Source organism: Staurois parvus, unplaced genomic scaffold (assembly GCF_062004578.1).
Source record: "Staurois parvus isolate SC_StPar_1 unplaced genomic scaffold, SC_StPar_1.0 ptg000052l, whole genome shotgun sequence".
NCBI classification, from domain to species: domain Eukaryota; kingdom Metazoa; phylum Chordata; class Amphibia; order Anura; family Ranidae; genus Staurois; species Staurois parvus.
Genome location: NW_028317848.1, coordinates 7348969 through 7366644, shown reverse-complemented (window position 1 = coordinate 7366644; position 17676 = coordinate 7348969). Strand labels below are relative to the sequence as shown.

At 40.7% G+C, this 17676-nt stretch overlaps 1 protein-coding gene across 1 annotated transcript in view; it reads left to right on the top strand.

Annotated features, from left to right (window-relative positions):
* The window catches only part of DPY19L4 (dpy-19 like 4), an 80850-nt gene that overhangs the window by 13619 nt on the left and 49555 nt on the right, over positions 1–17676 (top strand). Inside the window, exons 3-4 of the mRNA XM_089666769.1 lie at positions 726–848; positions 9435–9553. Of these exons, the coding sequence (XP_089522895.1) occupies positions 726–848; positions 9435–9553 (242 nt within the window). The remainder of the gene's footprint in view (positions 1–725; positions 849–9434; positions 9554–17676) is intronic.

The following is a 17676-nucleotide window of genomic DNA, read 5'->3' as shown; positions in this document are numbered from 1 at the left end:
TTTTATCCCCAGTTTAATAGGTTAATCATTCATATTTGGACAACTATTCTGTTGTACTTAGGAAGGAGAAAAATAATCATTACCTTAATAATAACAATTTAAATAGATTTATTCAACTGAAACAATAACATTCCAGCATATGTGATTTGCTTAAACAAACATCCATGTTTGTTAACTAATTTGGCTAAACAAAATATATATATTTTAAGAAACTTAGACTGTCAGCCCCTTCCTCCTCACACTTAGTTTCACTTTCTTCTTGTGCAGATCTATTCCACTCCAATCAGAAAAATATTGTTTCTATTCTATTCACTGAACTTCTTGAAACTTAGCACTGAAGGGGTTGATTCTGTATTCATAGGTTTGTAGAAGTTAGGATTAAGGTCTTTTTCTTAACTCTGTTCATGTTATAACATTTTTGCTGTGAAGAAGAGGCATGTGATCTCCGATGAGTCAAATTCAGTTTTGAGCATGACGTGAATGGATTAATGGAATTTATTTACCAAAAAAATTAAACATATACAGCCTTATTCTACATAATTAAAAAACTATTCTTTATTTCATGATGGAATAACCTTTGGATGGTAATATATTTTCCTCAAAAAGCATTTTATTAAAAAAAATCCGATTTAAATAAAAAAAAATCTGATTTTTTATTTATTTTTTTTAAAAATCATTGATTTTTATCCACCCTGTTTTATACTGTATTTTCCTTTTTTTTTTAGGCGTTCCAGAAGAAGAGCTGCGGCAAAGGAACAAGTCTTCATCCCCAGACGAAGCAGAAACAAAGGACACCGAAGAGACCAAAAAACCAAAAGGAAGGTCAAAAATAGGAAGATCAGCAAAATGTAAGATCTTTACATGGAAATTGTATTATCAATTTTTATTGCTGACTTGCCCAGAACTAGTGACTTTGGTGATGTTGGTGTGGCTAAAACTATGCTTTTATGCATTGTTGCCCTATATATCCAGGGTGCAATTCAAGGTTGTACTTTATGCAGTTGTCATACCTGCAAATCTTGGCAGACCTCATGATTAAAATTGTCTGAGTTGTGCATGGTAAGCAATTAGTTTTTTACTTTAATTGTTTGAACAGGGTGGTTCCTACTGTAGGACATGACCATCAGAGGCTATTCTAATCTCACTTTTAGCACTGAGGGCTCTTATATCCTGGATCTGTAAATGTTAGTTGTTAGAATTGCCTATCCTGTCCTCCTATGTTGCTGGTGTCAACTATTGGAAGACGCAGCTTTTAAAGAGATGAAAGATCTTTTCTCTAATTACTCTCTGCCCTTTGTACGCTGCAAAGTTGTTTTACTGATTATTCAATGGGGATCCAGCAGACCTCTGATGTTTGTGTTGCACCTTGCATCATAAGCGCTATACTGAAAAAGAAAAATTGCTCCTCCAATCAGTTTTATCTTAGTGTGTTAGGAAGTAGGAGGCTTTAGCACAACATCTCATTGCTGGATGTCTTAATTTTTAAAGCCCCACTCCAGGAAGTAAAAAAAATCTGCCTTTGAAGTAGGTTCCCCCCAGGACTGCAAGGGTTAAATGCTTGTTATTCTTAGAGGGTACAGGAACATTCAGTGCTACTTACCCCATCCCACTCTGTTGCCACCATGTTCAGCGCTGCCCTGTCTTCCCGAAGCTCTAGTCTGCGGGAGGGTCCCTCAGTGTTATTACTTACAATTCTGGACATTTTATGTGGTGGGGACAAGCATGTAACTGTGGCCAGGAGCACCCTAGAGTGGAGGAAGCTGATGACGGTCACACTGCTGGAGGGGCCCAGGTGGAACACAGAGAAAGGTAGGTATTTATTCCAGCAACCCTGTACACACTGCAGTGCTGGAAGCCCCACTGTAAGGGTCAATTTATTTTTATTATAATTTCTGAAGTTGAGCTTTAAGAAGATTGTCATAAGATTCTGGTCAGAGCAGAGTTTGGCTGCTCCTTCTGGGCTATCAGCAGAGGAATTTCCCCCACATAGTGTCACACCAGACCCCTAGAAATGTGGGACATAGTTCTCTGAAATGGCCCATTTGCTGCAGCTGCCTGTGGGCTTGAGTGCCTCCTTGTTTGCTTTTACCTACCAAAGAATTTGTATTTCTGTCCTTCCAATACTAAGGTATACATAGCCCTGCCAACAGCGGAGCCAGGTTGGTGACCTAACCTTTCTCTACTGCAGTAAAGCAACACAACCTGACCACTTCCTGGCTGTCATCCTGTCACTGGACAATAAAGGAGAAGCAGCACACTGATGAGGTTGTGCTCCCCTTCATTCTGCTTGTTTAGTTCTACTTAAAGTTGATACTCAAGTCGGTGTCAGTTACTTACACTGATTGCGTTTAGGAATAATCTAATGTTTTTGTATAATAAAAACATAATAGCATTGATTGGTGCTTTTTTTTTTCAAATGTGCCTGGAGTTCGACTTAAAGGGCTAATTCATGCTGCTGATTTGGGTCGTATCTTGCCAAGAATTAGTGTTCCTCAGAGACAGGTATGCACAGGTGTTTGCAGTCATTCGTGGCCGGCAATCTATACAAATCAAGGACAGGCTGACGGATGCCCTGTAGTTTTGGCATATTAAAAGTTTCCCGGGTAACCGGTGAAGTAAAAAAAAAAATAGCAGCTGTAGCTGCAACAGTCGCCCATACTCTGGCGCTTGTCCCGCAGACTCACTGCTTTAGTTCCTGGGCCAGTGTTATTCAACCCTCGCGAACTGTAAGCTCATAGTATTAAGGCTTCCATCCTGGACCCACATGAGCAATGCTGCAGAGAGGGCAAGGTGGACCTGACATCATCAGACCCGGATGAAGACACCTGGAAAAACGTTTAGTATATAGGGGTTGTCTTATGCTGTGGGGTGCGGCAAGGGTTGGGGGGGGGGGGGGGGGAGAACACTGGGCAGCCTGGCAAGCCCAGTTGGGCTTCAAGTTTGTGATCACTATATATAGAGGTAAATCAAGAATACAGTCAGGTCCATAAATATTGGGACATCGACACAATTCTAACATTTTTGGCTCTATACACCACCACAATGGATTTGAAATGAAACAAACAAGATGTGCTTTAACTGCAGACTATCAGCTTTAATTTGAGGGTATTTACATCCAAATCAGGTGAACGGTGTAGGAATTACAACAGTTTGCATATGTGCCTCCCACTTGTTAAGAGACCAAAAGTAATGGGACAGAATTATAATCATAAATCAAACTTTCACTTTTTAATACTTGGTTGCAAATCCTTTGCAGTCAATTACAGCCTGAAGTCTGGAACACATAGACATCACCAAACGCTGGGTTTCATCCCTGGTGATGCTCTGCCAGGCCTCTACTGCAACTGGTTGAAGAAGTCCCAATATTTATAGACCTGACTGTATGTGCACCGGATCTCACTGACTAGCTAAGATGTGTTTCTAGAAAGAAATCCAATCCAATGTTTTGTTTTGGTGTACCTATAAATGAAGAATAAACACCAGTAATATGTACCTAATGTTATCAGGTAAAATATCCTAGCGTCTTGTGTTACTTGGGGCATCAGCAGTCATCTCATGTATCCTGTAATCTTGGTGAAGACACAACCCTGCACTGCTTGCCATATACAGACCGGCTATTGTATGTGGCTGTAGAGAAGTTCAGTGCAGAGTGTATCCAGCCTGATCCGCTCCAGCAGTTCTCAGGACCATGAAACTAGAAAGACGTCTTCATTATTTCACACAGAGGCCGCTTCACCTCTCCGGGGGGGTCTGTTATCCTGGACAACTGCAGGAAGCTCAGTGTTCATTACATTGGGCCCAGCCATTTAAAGCTCTGTCTCACAATACAATTATTGTACCCAGCATGGGTGCACTGAGCTCAGTGATTACTTTTTTGAAAATGTTTGTGCTCATCAAATAGTACATGCCAAAATCTACAATGGATAAACCTGGCGTTAACAAAATAGAGCAACATTCTACTAAATATTGTTGATTCAAGCATGTGCACTCAGATCCATTCTCCCTGTGTCATCACCAGAATTGCCATGCTTATCTGTACTGGGAATCGTTGAATGTCTACTTACTGCTACTAAAAATATTCTTTGACACCAAGAAGGTGCTTCTCCCGTATTGGCTTACTGCTTTTCCTAGATTACTAAACAGAGTTTGCAGTCAGTCTTGCGGTGAGCCAGTTGCATGTAGTATGGAGGTATTGTAGGGAGGAGCCTTGCCGTGCTGACGTCACACCGCTGAGGCTGAATGTTGGTCCGGCGGCCATCTTTATCACTATATATAGCCGTTTAAGGTGGAAGAGTAACATCAGACAGTATCGGTGTACCTTGGCTGAATTGGATAATAAGGAGCAGTTCCTCCCACACTCCCTGTGCTGGATTGGTCCGTTAGATGTCTGGAGTGCTTCCCCTGCTGTATGTGTGTGCCAATGGAGCCCCCTTCTGCTTCTGACCAGATCCATGACGACCATCGGGGTCCTGTTTGGAGGTTATTGTTACATGCGCATATGACTTGCGCTTCCGGTAAGAGCAAGCACATACCAATTTATCACCATCTGAAGTCACGAGCACTGGAGTCATTTCCAATATTCCTGCTTCCCAGTCACCAGAATCACTATTATGCTTGAAGTGTTATAACTATTACTGTCTCTATTCTCATCCAGTCACAAGTTTACTGGATTATGGATTAATGAGCATTCTTTTTCACTTTATGAACTTTATTTACTTATGTTTACACTTCTATACATTTCTAGTGCAATATTTTTCAATTTATTTGTACTTATTTTGGTTTTAATTATTTATCCATTCACTATATGTCTTGTCACTGGATTTTCTCCAGCTATTGCATATTTTTTATACCAGATCAATATTATTTTATTTGCGCTGCATATTGATTTAGCATGTAGTATGGCATTCCTGGCACATCTCTGGGTTTACCGTACTGTACTTCATTTCTGTACATCTAAAGGTATGCTAAGGGTAAAAAGGTGTTTTTTGTTTTTTTTTTAAAATTACAACACTGGGACTGAAAGTGCTTCAGTACTTTCAGAATCACTGACCCAAAATAAGCATGTAAATTTAAAAGTCTTCATAATGGTTCCAGATCAGTAATTCCTAAAAGTCAGAGAATTAACAGGGCAGGCAGGCATTGAGTACTTTTAGGAGGTCAGAAATGGTGGCTCACACATTTCTTTATTGACGCCTCTCAAGCTCTTATACTGCCATTATCACCTTTTAATTTGCTCCTTGATAAGTCAATAACCTAGAACAAAGATATTCATATCCAGATTTTCTTGGCGATGCCCCAAACTTGCAGGACTGCTAGGCAGATATCATTAGGCATGTATAACATCCTGTGCAAGGACAGGCAGATGGTTCCTTTTTCTAAGTGGACATCTCTGTCTGTCTATGAGCAGCCCAAGGTTTCCATTTTGTTTTGATTTTTTTTTATTGCAAAAAGTCTTTAAAGGCTAAAATGCTTTGCCATTGAACTGACATTGTTATGCTTCGATATAAATAGTGCTTACCAGAGTATCTTTATGTATGTATGTATGTATGTATGTATGTATACATTCACCAAAAAAAAGTTCAATCTTAACAAGAAAACATCCAAATACACAGATTAAATATACTTACTATATGTGAGCTATGTAACCTGCAAAAAGATTTGTATTGCTGTCAATCCAGTTTTAACATTTACACTGCTCTGCCACAGAGCAGTGCCTTTTCTCAAAGGACCGGAGACATGATTTGTCTCTGCTACTGTTAAGTAACACTTACAGTTCTTGTCCCTCCTTCAGCAAAAAGGTGAAGCAGGACTCTAATGAGCTTACCTTGTGGTTCTACCTGCAATTCCAAATCGCGCTGAAATTACGGCAAAACGCAAGTTTGGGTGCCATTCATTCTTTAATGGCACCCCAAACATGGTTTGCATTTGTCATGTGACAAAAATGATCATGAAATAAATTACACAAAGCTAGTCACTCACAAAAGGTGCATGAGCTTCTTTTGCACGATATGTGGAAATGTGTGCAAATCTCCACCAAAAATTTGAATGTGAAGTGTGAAAGGGGCCTCACTCTGCTCTCTCCTCCTCCCATCATGTTTCCTGTTAGCACATAAGCACTACAGAACAGTTGACTGACTCCTTGTGCTGCATCTCCCCCTTCTAGTTTGAGCTCTGCGGTACAAGAACTGTAAGAGACTGTTGTCAGATCAAAGTTGAGTGCTTAATAATAAACCCTCAGCAGATTTTAGCTTAACATAATAAGCACAATTACATAATCATTCCACAGTAAATTATTTGTTCTGACCCCAGCATTTGCAGTTTGACTTTTGATGCTGCTGGTTCCTGCTTTCTCAGTGCTGCTTACCTGAACTTCTGGTCTATAAAGGACATAGTAAACAGTGGACCCTGCAATCTCAAGTCAGCCTGTTAGTTTGGAGAAGGGAGAGGGAGGAGGATGGAGGAGAAGGGGAGTGCCTTACCATCCTAGGGCTGTGTTCTTCTAATGATACACACACTTGCAGGGACTACATTGGTCTCTCCCTACACTAAGGGTGGCTATGCTGCAAGAGAAAGCAGTCACCCTGAAACAGGAAGCCTGGGGCAGCAGCCATGGCACTAGCTTAAAGTGGTATTAAGCCCAAAAGCAATCATTTAAAGCGATTCTAAAGGTTCATTCTTTTTTTTGGGGGGATAACAAGCATGCTATACTTACTGTGTGCAGTGGTTTTGCACAGAACAGCCTGGATCCTGCTCTTCTCGGGTCCCCCACAGGCTTTCTGGCCCCTCCTTCCTGACGGGTGCCCCCATGGCAAGCAGCTTGCTATGGGGCACCCGCTGCTCCGTGTGTCCATTCACACAGGGAGCTGCTGCTTGGCCTCGCCCCCCTCTCTTCCCTCATTGGTTGATTGCCTGTGATTGACAGCAGTGGGAACCAATGGCTTCCGCTTGCTGTCTCAGCCAATGAGGAGGCAGAGACCCGGGACAGCCGAGGCTGTCATTTACATCGCTGGATTCTGATGAGGCTCAGGTAAGTATTGAGGGGGCTAGGGGCACTGCTGCAATCAGAAGTTTTTTTTTTTTTACCTTCATGCATAGAATGCATGAAGGTAAAAAGCCTTGAGCCTTTACAACCACTTTAATATATTGCAGTCTACCAATTCTTAGATGTGATGGCTACATTCATTTTCTTTTTTTAGGCTTTCTTTCTTCTATTGTCACTTTGTTCTTCAACAAAACAAGCTGTTCTGCAGATGTATCCGTTACAGGGTTGAGACAAGCAATTTACTACTGACAAGGGTGCTTGCAATGGTCCGCTTTATTCAATTATGGAAAAACCTTTATCCCAAATGTAAACTGTTTGCTGTAACTGAATATGAAGTGTTAGTTGGGGTTCAGCTTCAGTTTGTCAGTGTATCTAAATCTGCTAGTACATCAAACACTCCCCTCCCCCCAGACTATCAATGCTACTGTCCAAAGGTGTCCCCTGTGCTCCTTCATCCAGATACAGAAGCTGGCTTAATGGCCAGATCATCACGTGAAAACAGGGGAAAAAAAGAAAGCTAATGCAGCCATGCACATCTTTTGATTGGTAAGCTGGAATATATTACATTTTCAGTATTGGGTTTAATACTGCTTTAAACTGGAACATAGGCAAGGATTAAGGCTAGGTTCACATCTATGCAGTTTGCGTTTGATCTGTTTCTGCAGTGCGTCTTTCATTTTTGCTCATGCGTTTTTTCTTGTTGCTAGGCAGATTTGCTCAAAAAAGCAGCAAAAACGTACTACATGCTTTTTTGCAGCGTTTCCATTGAAGTCTATAGAACCAAACTTACTGTGTTTAAAAAAAGTCCCTGACCCTTTCCAATAAACGCACCGAGTGAAAACGCAGAGATGTGAACCTGTCCCATAAGAAATCATGTTAAATGGACTGCTGAGCATTTCCGCAAAATGCTGCGGAAAATGCTTAGGTGTGAACCTAGGGTAAAAGGTGAAGAATCTGCATACTCAGTAAATGATTAAATCGGCTGTTGAAAGTGCTTAATAAGAGTTTAAAATCACTTTAACACTGCTTGCATTTTAATAAACAGATTCAATTATGTATTTATAAAGTGCATCAATAATTTGGGTCTTTTATTTCAGCTTTACACACTGTGCCTTTTAAAAGCTAGATGTAACACAGACCCAGGGAGGTAAGGGTGTTCTTGACAGGCATGCAAATTTTAGTTTATTCAAAATATCTGTGTGAGTTGGGAGTGCATGCAAATGTCCACATTATTACCAACAAAATGGGGTTGATTTACTAAAGGCAAATAGGCTGTGCACTGCAATTGCACTTGGAAGTGCACTCGCTCTAGATCTAGGGAACATGCAAAGAAAAAAAACCCAGCATTTTTGCTTGCACTTGAAAGAAATCAGCAGAGCTTGCCTCATTTTAGAGCTTCCCCTTGGATATAAAGCAGCAGGTGCACTGCAGTGCACAGTAAATCAAACCCTATATGATCTTTTTTTTGTTTTCATGGAATTAAATGAGCACACAATTAATAAAACTAAACTACTTGTTACCTTAGAAAAATGAATTCTATAATTTGATGCTTGGTTCATTGCAAGTACTAATGTTCAGTACATTACTCCCGCACTAGAACAGCTAGGTTGGGATGTAAAGCCTTAGACACACGGTGAGAAAATCAGACGAAAAGAAAACATTTTTGGAGCGATTGTCCGATAAGCTGATCGTTCATTCGTACATAGCTTTTGAGAGATCACAACAGTTCACGTGAAAATATCCGAAGGGACAAGCACGAAAAATGTTCTCGTAGAATAACTGAATGAATGATTTTCGTTTTAAACAATTAAGTATTTGTCCATAAAAAATAAAGTGACCAAGACTGCGCATGCTCGGAAAGGAAAGAATACATTACAATATAATACAATACATGACATCATCACAGGAGTTGTATTAGGTCTTACGAGAATTTTCATAACTCTAGTAACATATTCGTTTTTGATATGAGACTAGAATCCAAAGAGAAAACGGACAATTATTCGTGTGAAATTCTCATCGTGTGTACTAGGCTTAAGTTTCTGTTGTCACCAGCCAGAGTAACTTTTCCATATTTTGTCTGTACACTGGGGAGTTTTGTATTAATTGGGAGATATATATATTTATTTATGTATTCACATTCAAAGCGCTGCACTGTTCTATATATATTTTTTCCATATATGTTACTAGAGAGAGGCAAATAGAGGGCAGATGACGCGGCAAACCCTCCAAGGTTGCTGCACAGTACTGTACTAGCAAGGCTGTCAAGGTTCTGTAATAACTGTGGCTCACTAAACGTCCTATGGAGAACTGCTTTTTCATTAAGTTGCTGTCAAAGATGTATTTCCAAAAGATTAAATGAAGTTTAAACATTTTTTTTTTTTAATCTTTTCAGATGTGCAGTGGTTTGCAAAGCTGTTTGTTGGATGCCTGTTAATGGTCACAAGTGGCATGATGTATGCGATTTACCTGTCCACCTATCATGAGCGCAAGTTCTGGTTTTCTAGTCGGAGGGTAAGAATTCTACAGATTATTGTCAGTTACTGATGTTCTGCAAGGTTTATCTGGCACTGTGATCAGCACTATGAGGCAGCATGTAAGATGCCAGGAAGTCACAGGAGAGACAGCGGAGGATGTGGTGAGATCCCACATCTCTTGTGACATTCTAAAGCTGAGCTACAAGCACAAAAATTTAATTGAAAGGGATAGTTCACCTTTCACAAAAAAATTAAAAGGTGAACTAACACCCTACACCCTCCCCATTCCCCATGTCCCTGCTGTACTAACTCAGTGGGGTTGCTTTCACACTGATTCGAAAAATGTGTGACCATGTAATCCTATGGAACTCTTCACACTGATCTGTTGTGGGTCTGCTGCATTTAGTAAAATCCTTCTTGCTTCACTTTTGTACAGCTGGAAAAAAAACCAAAATGCACCAAAATTGTACCTCCCCATTGAAATGCATTGAAAATGTGGGGGAAAAGGCATCAAAAACAAACCTGCTTTGAGTTTTTGATGCCGTTTTTGAGTCACAAGTCCTATGTAAAATGCATCGCAAACACGGCAAAAAAAAGTATTATTCTTATTATACAGGAATTATATAGCGCCAACAGTTTGCTCAGCGCTTTACAATATAACGGGAGACAATACAGTTCAATACAAGAGGGATAGGAGGGCCTTTCTAGTTGGAACTTACAATCTAAGAGGGAGGGGCTAGTGGTACAAAAGGTAATAACTGTGGGGAATGGACTGGTAGGAGGAGTAGAAGATTCCATTATTAGCTGAGGGCAGGATAGGCTTCCCTGAAGAGATAGGTTTTCAGAGATCGCCTAAAAGTGAGCAGAGTAGGCAATAGTAGCCTTAGTGATGGGCTGTCAGTGCCCATGTAGCCGGTGTAGCAGTCTGGGGATTTGAAATTCCCCACTCTTCTTTCTGTAGGGCTTCCAGGATGGATCAGAGCAATTCTCTGTGCCTGCACTGATCAATCAAAGTCGCTCTGACCAGTCCCGGAAGCCCTTCAGAAAGAAGGGGAAAAAGAGTGGGGATTTCAAATTCCCAGACTGCTACACCTTCTGTGTGAGCACTGACAGTTCATCACCCATGGAAGTAAGTACGGTGAGGTCCAAGGGAAGGTGTGTAGGGTTTTAGATCACCTTTACATTTCTTCTGCAAAGATAAACTTACGCTTTCAGTATATTCCTTAATAGCCACAAAGGATATAAACCTAAGTTGTGTTCAGCATATGACTTTGTAAGTCCATTTATTATCACAGTGACATCATCACTGTGCTGTATATAGCCTGTGCAGAGAGCAGAGCTGTGGGAAGAACCCAGCAGGCCAATCTGCTGCAGGCTGTCTGCAGGAAACTACAAGGAGGGGGCGGAGACAAGACCAGTCACCCTGCAAAAGGAGAGAGAGCAGCAGTGAATGGTCTTTCTTACAAAGCACACCAAGTAAAAATATGCATGCCTCCTTGTATTTAACCAGGTTTTACTTATCCTGAAATTCAGCACATTACGAATCTCTAGCAGTAACCTTTCTCTTGTTTCATGGTCGGTTTTAATGTAGACATATCAGCAAAGGTTTTCCTGGCATGCATAATGCATACAATAATTAACTCTGATTTCTATTATTAGACTCGTAACTTAAAGGTTTGTCCCTGGAAATTGACTTTTTTTTTTTTTGTGGAATAAAGTCTTCTCTGCATGTTGGGCTAAATTATAGACCAACACTTATACAAATAATCATAATAAATAGGTAGGCGCTGTGCTTAAAAAAACATATAACAAATGACATATAATGAAGCCAGCAACAATCGTGAAAAGTTGCTGCTGCCCAATAAGTGTCTGTAACATTAAAAGATTCTAAAAGTGATACACGAGATAACGAACAATTGTGACAGTCTTAATGGGATGCAGTGCCTTAAATCATAAACCCTTGTGTCTTCACCACGTGCCGATAATAATATGTGAATTGCTCACTCACCAGACCTATCTGACCCCAGTTAAGACGGTCAAATGCGCTTTTTGGTAAAATGTATAGGAAGATCAGCCTCTGGTTATCCTATGATGTTCCTCTTAATCATCAGCACACCGCAGGGCATATCATCCAAGGAGATAATGGTATTGTTTCCAATAAGCCAAACAGTAGATGGACACTCTATATCCGGCTCTCCTTGCTTTTTAGGAAAATGTTGCCAAGCCACTCAAATAAACCAGACATTAAGCAATTCTAAGTGTAGCATTTATTGGTAATAGTGGGTTTTAAAAAAAAAAAAAAAAGTGCACTCATATGTAAAGGTGCCTTGTTGGCCGGCACCAACATGTACAGCCTAATAATCCAAAAAGATGGCTGACGTGTTCCAAGCCTCGCTCTCACCGGGCTGGACATGACATGACCGGAACACGGAAGTGATGGAATCACGCTTCGACGTACGTTTCGCCAGACGTTGTCATCAGGAAGTGACGACCAACATATCCGGGCTAGTTATATACATACTAGCTTGCACTGATTGGTTGGCTAAACAAACCAAGTAGTCAATCACATTGGAAGGCTCCGGATTCATGGCCGATAGTGAAATGACTTGTATTAGTGACTTGCTGTACATACTGTCGCGGTACAGCAACCCTACCTTCACACTGTGCACATTTTCTACAGCTCATCCACTCCCTCATCATATCACGACTCGATTACTGCAACTCCCTCCTCACTGGCCTGCCTCGCCACAGCTATCCCCGCTTCAGTCGATCCTGAATACGGCAGCCAGACTCATTCACCTTACCAACCGCTCCGTTTCCGCCACCCCCCTCTGCCAATCCCTCCACTGGCTTCCGATTGTGCAAGGGATCAAATTCAAAATCCTAACACTGACGTACAAAGCTGTCCACCATACTGCCCCGAACTACATCACTGACCTAATATCCAAGTACCACCCAGCACGCACACTCCGCTCCTCACAAGACCTCCTTCTCTCTAGTTCCTTGTTCTCCTCCTCCCATGCCCGCCTCCAGGATTTCTTCAGGGTGTCACCCATCCTCTGGAACTCCCTACCCCAATCTATCAGACTATCACCTACTCTCCTCTCCTTTAGGCGCACCCTGAAAACCAACCTCTTCAAGGCAGCCTACCCCACCCCCTGCTAACTTGCCGACCTCCTCCACTCTTCCTACCACTCCATCCCCCACAGCTATCTCCTCCTGTACCACTATCCCCTCCCTCCTAAATTGTAAGCTCCAAGGAGCAGGGCCCTCGAACCCCTCGTGTATCGCATTGTATTGTTGTACTGTCGAATGTTCTGTCTCCCTTTTGTAATGTACAGCGCTGAGCGATCCGTTGGCGCTTTATAATTACTGTATAATAATAATGTATATTATACAAAGTTACATGTTACAAATAAACTAAAATAACTATTTAAACAGTTAAAAATATTGCATGAGAAATTATATAAATTTTATATTAAAAATTGAATAAAAATAATAAAATAACCGATGCCTCAAAGTATTCTAATTTGGTTGGCATAGATTTAGTAAACATGCAATAGAATGGCATAAAGGTATTAAATAATAATACAAGGGTTTATGATTTATGGCACTGCTCCCCCTTTAAGACTGTCACAATTGTTTATCTCGTGTATCAATTTAGAATCTTTTAATGTTACAGACACTCATTGGGCAGCAGCAACTTTTCACAGCAGCTCTTTCATAATTAGTAAAGTCCAAACTGTTTAAAATCCAGTAATACAGTGTGGGAGATTTCAAGACTGGAGTACTCAGTATCTGGTGCAGCTGTGCATGGTCAGCTTCTAACGTCAGTTTGTTCAATTAAGCTTTGGCTATAAAACCTGGAAGCTGATTTGTTACTATGCAGAGTTGCACCAGATTCTGCACTCTCCAGCTTTAGTAAATAACGTCATCTGTCTCATCCTGCTCTGCACGTGCTTATTTGCTCTCTATTTTTAGGCACTGTGCTGAATTTGTAGAGGCCGATCTGCTGACAGTCTAAGGATTTATCACTGCTCAGGGGCTTGGGCTTCAGCAAAATGGCAGCCTCCAGCAAGAAGCAGCAGGGGCAATGATGGAGGCAATTTACAGCACACACTAATTTTGGTATCATTATTATTAATGTGGAAAGTATGTTTCTTGCCCTTTCACACAGGCATTCCATCTTTCTGTTTTTCATCCATCCCTTGATGAAAGAAAAACAGACATTAATGCATCTGTATGGAGAAACTGATGTAAACAGATGATTGTCCATTTACATCCCCATCCGCCAACAAAGGTTTTTTGGAACGGTTCAAAGCCCTAATTTTGTTCTGTTAAAATAAAAAATAGAACAGATGGAAAACGGAAGTAAATGGACAAACGGTCCATTTTTGCATTGGTAGTTGATGTAAAAAACTGATGTAAAACTTATGTAAACTGATGAAAAACTGATTCTTGTTGGGTTTTTTTTTTTTTGTACTTTTTAAATGTGACTGAACTGATGAAAAAAACGGAACACCCGTGTGAAAGGACCCTTTGGCTAGCTATACATGGCTTGAACTCCAGCTGATTCCTGCTGAATCAGCCACAATTTGAGCCGTAGGTGGCCCTGTCGGCACCACCTTGCTCGTTAACCTCTTCCCACCCGGCCTATGGCCAAATGGCGGCCGCGCAGCAGCACGATCTGTCACCGGCCGTGTACCTTGGACACGGCCGATGACAGATCTGAGTACTGACCCCGTTGCCGGTACCATCTGACCTGCTGTGACCAATCACAGCAGGTCACATGACCGTTGTATACAATGGATGGCTTCATTCATGCCATCCATTGTATACTAGTGTGTCTAGCTGTGAATGATCACATGCACAAGCTGGGCCAATCACAGCCCAGCTGTGTCATGTGATTAGCCGTGGCTAATCAGTACAATGTTACTGTGGTAACATTGTACTACTTTGGTCATAGTGAAATATGAAAAAAAAATCATAAAAGAAAAAATTGTAATAAAAAAAAAAATGTTTTTTTACATACTGTCACCAGTCAGTGTCCCTGATCACCGCAATGCCAGTTATATGATGACATTGTAATGCATTGGTGACAGTATGTAAAAAAAAAAAAACTGTGAAAATAATTTTTTACATTTTTTTCATTTTCCGAAAAATTATCACAAAAAAAATACAACTTCAAAAAACTCGCCATTCCTCTTATGAAATACGTCGGACTGTCTACTCTGCAAAAAGGGGTAATTTGGAGGATATCTGTACTGTTCTGACATTCTTGGACCTCAAGAAATTAGATTGGCTGTCAGTTCTTCAGGATTGATCAATATTCAGATCTATACCATAGTTTGTGAACTCTATAACTTTCCTACAAACTAAAAAATACATCCTAATTTGGGTTATTTTCACCAAAGACATGTAGCAGAACACATCTTGGCCTAAATTTATGAAGAACAATTATTTATTTGCAAACTTTTATAACAGAAACAAAGAAAACTTTTTTTTTTTTTTCAAAATTTTCGGGTTTTTTTGTTAATTTAGCAAAGAATAAAAACCCCCGTGGTGATTAAATACCACCAAAAGAAAGCTCTAGTTGTGTGAAGAAAATGATAAAATTTTAGTTTGGATACAATGTTGTATGACCGTGCAATTGTCATTCAAAGTGTGAGAGCGCTGAAACCTGAAAATTGGCCTGGGCAGGAAGGGGGTAAAAGTGCCCGGTATGGAAGAGGTTAAACTTCAGTTGTGGAAAATTGTCAGCCAAACAGCCACTGCATCCAAATGGATACAGCCATTGTTCAGGTACTGGGACAACCGTGGGTGCTGCAGCTGCCTCATTACAATAGCCAGCAGTGTAGGTGCCTTCAACTATGCTGTTTAGCATGGATGGGAAAATGTACAAGTGTACAGCTTGCAGAAAAGCTCCAACAGCATTGGATTTTATTTGTGTTTACAAGAAATGTGCTTTACACTGCAGAGGTCTGCAGGCCAGATAAGCGATGTCTATGGAGCCACTTAAAGCTGGCGACTTTCTGACTTCAGGACACCAGCAGTGTACAGGGCTTGTGGCACACTAGGTCAAGCCTTTATTCCACCATGTTTTACCTGTATTACCAGTGGTCAGCAAAGGCCAGAGCAAAGCTGTTTTTAAATAGAAGAAAAGAAAGTATCTTTTATCTTTATTTAAACACGCCTTCCCCTAATAACTGAAGATTCTAGCTGAATCATTTGGCAGGAAATGCTACTGATGTAAGAGTGCGTTTCATAATTGAAAGTATGTTTTTAGTAGCAGGTAATTAGATTCTCTCTTTTATCTACTAACTATTTAAAAGATAAAAGAGAAGTGTAATATACAGCCATGCAATCACATGCTTTTGGCCAGGGCCTTGGGACTTTTTATTAATTCTTCCATTCAAGTTACTTTGATGTAAAAATAGTGCAAAGTTAAGTGATTTTATTGTCCATGGCCATCAGTCAGATCCTAGCAAATATATATATATATATATATATATATATATATATATATATATATATATATATATATATATACACCCATACCCACCCAGTGAAGTGACTGGCTTTAAATGATACACAGAGATTAAACAAATCCTCTTACATAAATTGTGCCTGTTTATCTGCAGTCTACTCTTCTCTGCAGTCATTTAAAATCCAGAATTTATACAGATGGCCTTTCGGAAAACTAGAGCGTTTCAGGTAGAGTAGAGGTAGAGAGCTGAAACTACACACGGTAGAGCTCAGTGAGGAGAGCTGTGAGAGCTGATTAAAGGGAAGGGACCCCCCCCCCTTCACACAGCACACAGGAAGAGAGCTGAGGCTGTCAATTACAGGCTATGTGCTTGAGGTCCCTCCCTGTCACCTTTTTTCTCCTGGTGTCAGGAAACCTTGTCTGAAGTGATTCATGCTGGTAGTAGAGGAAAGAAGCAGCAGACAGAAATGACACTTAGGGCTCTGAATTGAAACAAGTACACACAATAGAGGGATATGCATTGTTCATATTTTATATGTGAGGTTTACAACCACTCTAAAAGTCAAAAGCTTTGCTAGTGGTTTTATTACAAAACGTGATGATTAAAGGCTAAGTTCACCTTTTTGGGGCATGTTACGCATTTCACCCTTATTTAGTTGCTGATGAATGCCTTTGTAGTTCATTCACAAGCCCTGCAGCTTTCAAACTGAAAGCCCATACAGAAATACGGGATGAAAGTTGGAGAGCTTGTCTGCAAGAGGCTGATATTGCACCTGCAATCCACTGATCAAGGATGCAATGCTTTGCAGTTTCCTGGCGGTAAAAATAATAAACGCACATTTTTTTTTCTTCTGCAAAAATATGTACATTTTATTATTTATTCCCCAAAGGCAAACTTATCCTTTTTAACAAGGTAAAGTCTATACAACCAACAAAGTGGAGCAGTGGTGAGTATATAACATGAAGTAGTGGCAGTGTGGTGCTCTAGCAGTGATCTCCAAGCTTTGGCCTGGGGTCCAGATGCGGCCCTTTGCTTGCCTTTATCTGTCCCTTGGGGCACTATTCCTCCCACTGACACCAATGTAGGGGCACTATTCGTCCTACTGACACCAATGAAGGGGCACTATTCCTCCCACTGACACCAATAATGGGCCACTATTCTTCCCACTGACCCCAATGATGGAGCATTGTTACAAAGGCCAGGACAGTTTCTACTCCCACTGGCCACGGTCCGTCCCTTCTAAAGTCTGAAGGGTAATAAACTGGCCCTTTCTTTAGAAAGTTTGTAGACCCCCTAGAGTATGTAAAATATGGTGCAGAATATGGTTTGTTATAGTCTGGAGTAAGCAACATATACAGCACAATGCATAGAGTGTGGCAGAATATGTAACCTATAGCACAGAAATAAAGATTGTGGCAACTGCTCACCCATTCCCCTCAGGCACTTGGTTTTTAAGAAAAATGCAGCATGGGTCAATAGCTCCTTTGTCCTCCTCTAGATGGCAACAATTGATATGAACTTTTAACATTCCAAGTAGGTGTTCCAATTGCATTGCAACAGGGAGCTCCTTTCACAGAATGTTATAAAATATTATACATTCTCTGCTTTTCTCTGCTGACTCATGGATTATATAGGAGCCATCAGTCTTTGCTCCCACCCTCCTGAAAGCCAA